This window comes from Setaria italica, unplaced genomic scaffold (assembly GCF_000263155.2).
Source record: "Setaria italica strain Yugu1 unplaced genomic scaffold, Setaria_italica_v2.0 scaffold_226, whole genome shotgun sequence".
In the NCBI taxonomy this organism is placed as follows: domain Eukaryota; kingdom Viridiplantae; phylum Streptophyta; class Magnoliopsida; order Poales; family Poaceae; genus Setaria; species Setaria italica.
In genome coordinates, this window is record NW_014576880.1 from 1 (window position 1) to 854 (window position 854).

The following is an 854-nucleotide window of genomic DNA, read 5'->3' on the forward strand; positions in this document are numbered from 1 at the left end:
ACACTGAGCTTCAGATACGTCCAGATCAGATGTTGCTACTCTACAGACACATTCTCGATACACGAACGTCATTGCATATGCAACTCCACTGCCAAGCTGATGCTGCTTTGCCCTTTGTTCTAAAAGACACATTCATGACAAAGTACTGAGTAAAACCGGAAACTGGGTGTTCAGGTGCTATAACAACTCCAATTCCAGCCTTAAAAGTCCATTTGTATGTAGACTCATTCATTTTCAAAACAACGTGCAATTCCTCTTGCTTCTTCACAGCCACTATATGCTTGAACATTGACCCACTTCCACAAAATTTGCCATCATATAGTGAAATCTCCTCATCAAACCCACTAGTTGAGGCACTAATTCTCACGTCTGATGGTTGTTCTGCTTCTGCATTTACCTCTATAACAGTCTCAATGCTGTTACCTAGCAAAGCAAATATCATGTTCACGCCATAAACTTCGCCCTGAAACCGTCCTATCAGGACGGATCCGAATCCAGCAAAAGAAGTGTCGATTTCAACATACCCACTAAACAACGGTGTGTCAGGAGATCCTTCTTCCTCTTTTATCCAAAGATTAACATCCATTAAAAAATATGGACACACATATATTCCACGACATGGGCTACAAAGTGGCAGGAAAGAGCAACCCTGTAGGTATACAATGTTAGAACTTCTTATAATATAAAAAGTATAAGCGCTATTAAAAATAAGACCAGCAGAACAGTTCGGTATAATGCTGTACAACGCATAAAGCGAGTTCAACTGGTAGGTTAATAGAATGAATCCGACATCATTTTTTTGTAAAGAAATATCACAATTAATGGTTTACTCATGTGGAAAGAACATGACATTT

At 39.2% G+C, this 854-nt stretch overlaps 1 protein-coding gene across 4 annotated transcripts in view; it reads right to left on the reverse strand.

The window, feature by feature from the left end:
* Positions 1-38: 38 nt before the first annotated feature.
* The window catches only part of LOC101763402 (nucleolin), a 4,915-nt gene continuing 4,099 nt past the window's right edge, over positions 39-854 (reverse strand). For 3 of the 4 annotated variants that reach the window (XM_004987347.4, XM_012843204.3, XM_004987346.4), the window contains one exon: positions 39-649. In XM_004987347.4, the coding sequence (XP_004987404.1) occupies positions 41-649 (609 nt within the window). In that variant the 3' untranslated portion in view covers positions 39-40. The remainder of the gene's footprint in view (positions 650-854) is intronic. The other variant, XM_012843205.3, reaches the window with a different exon arrangement.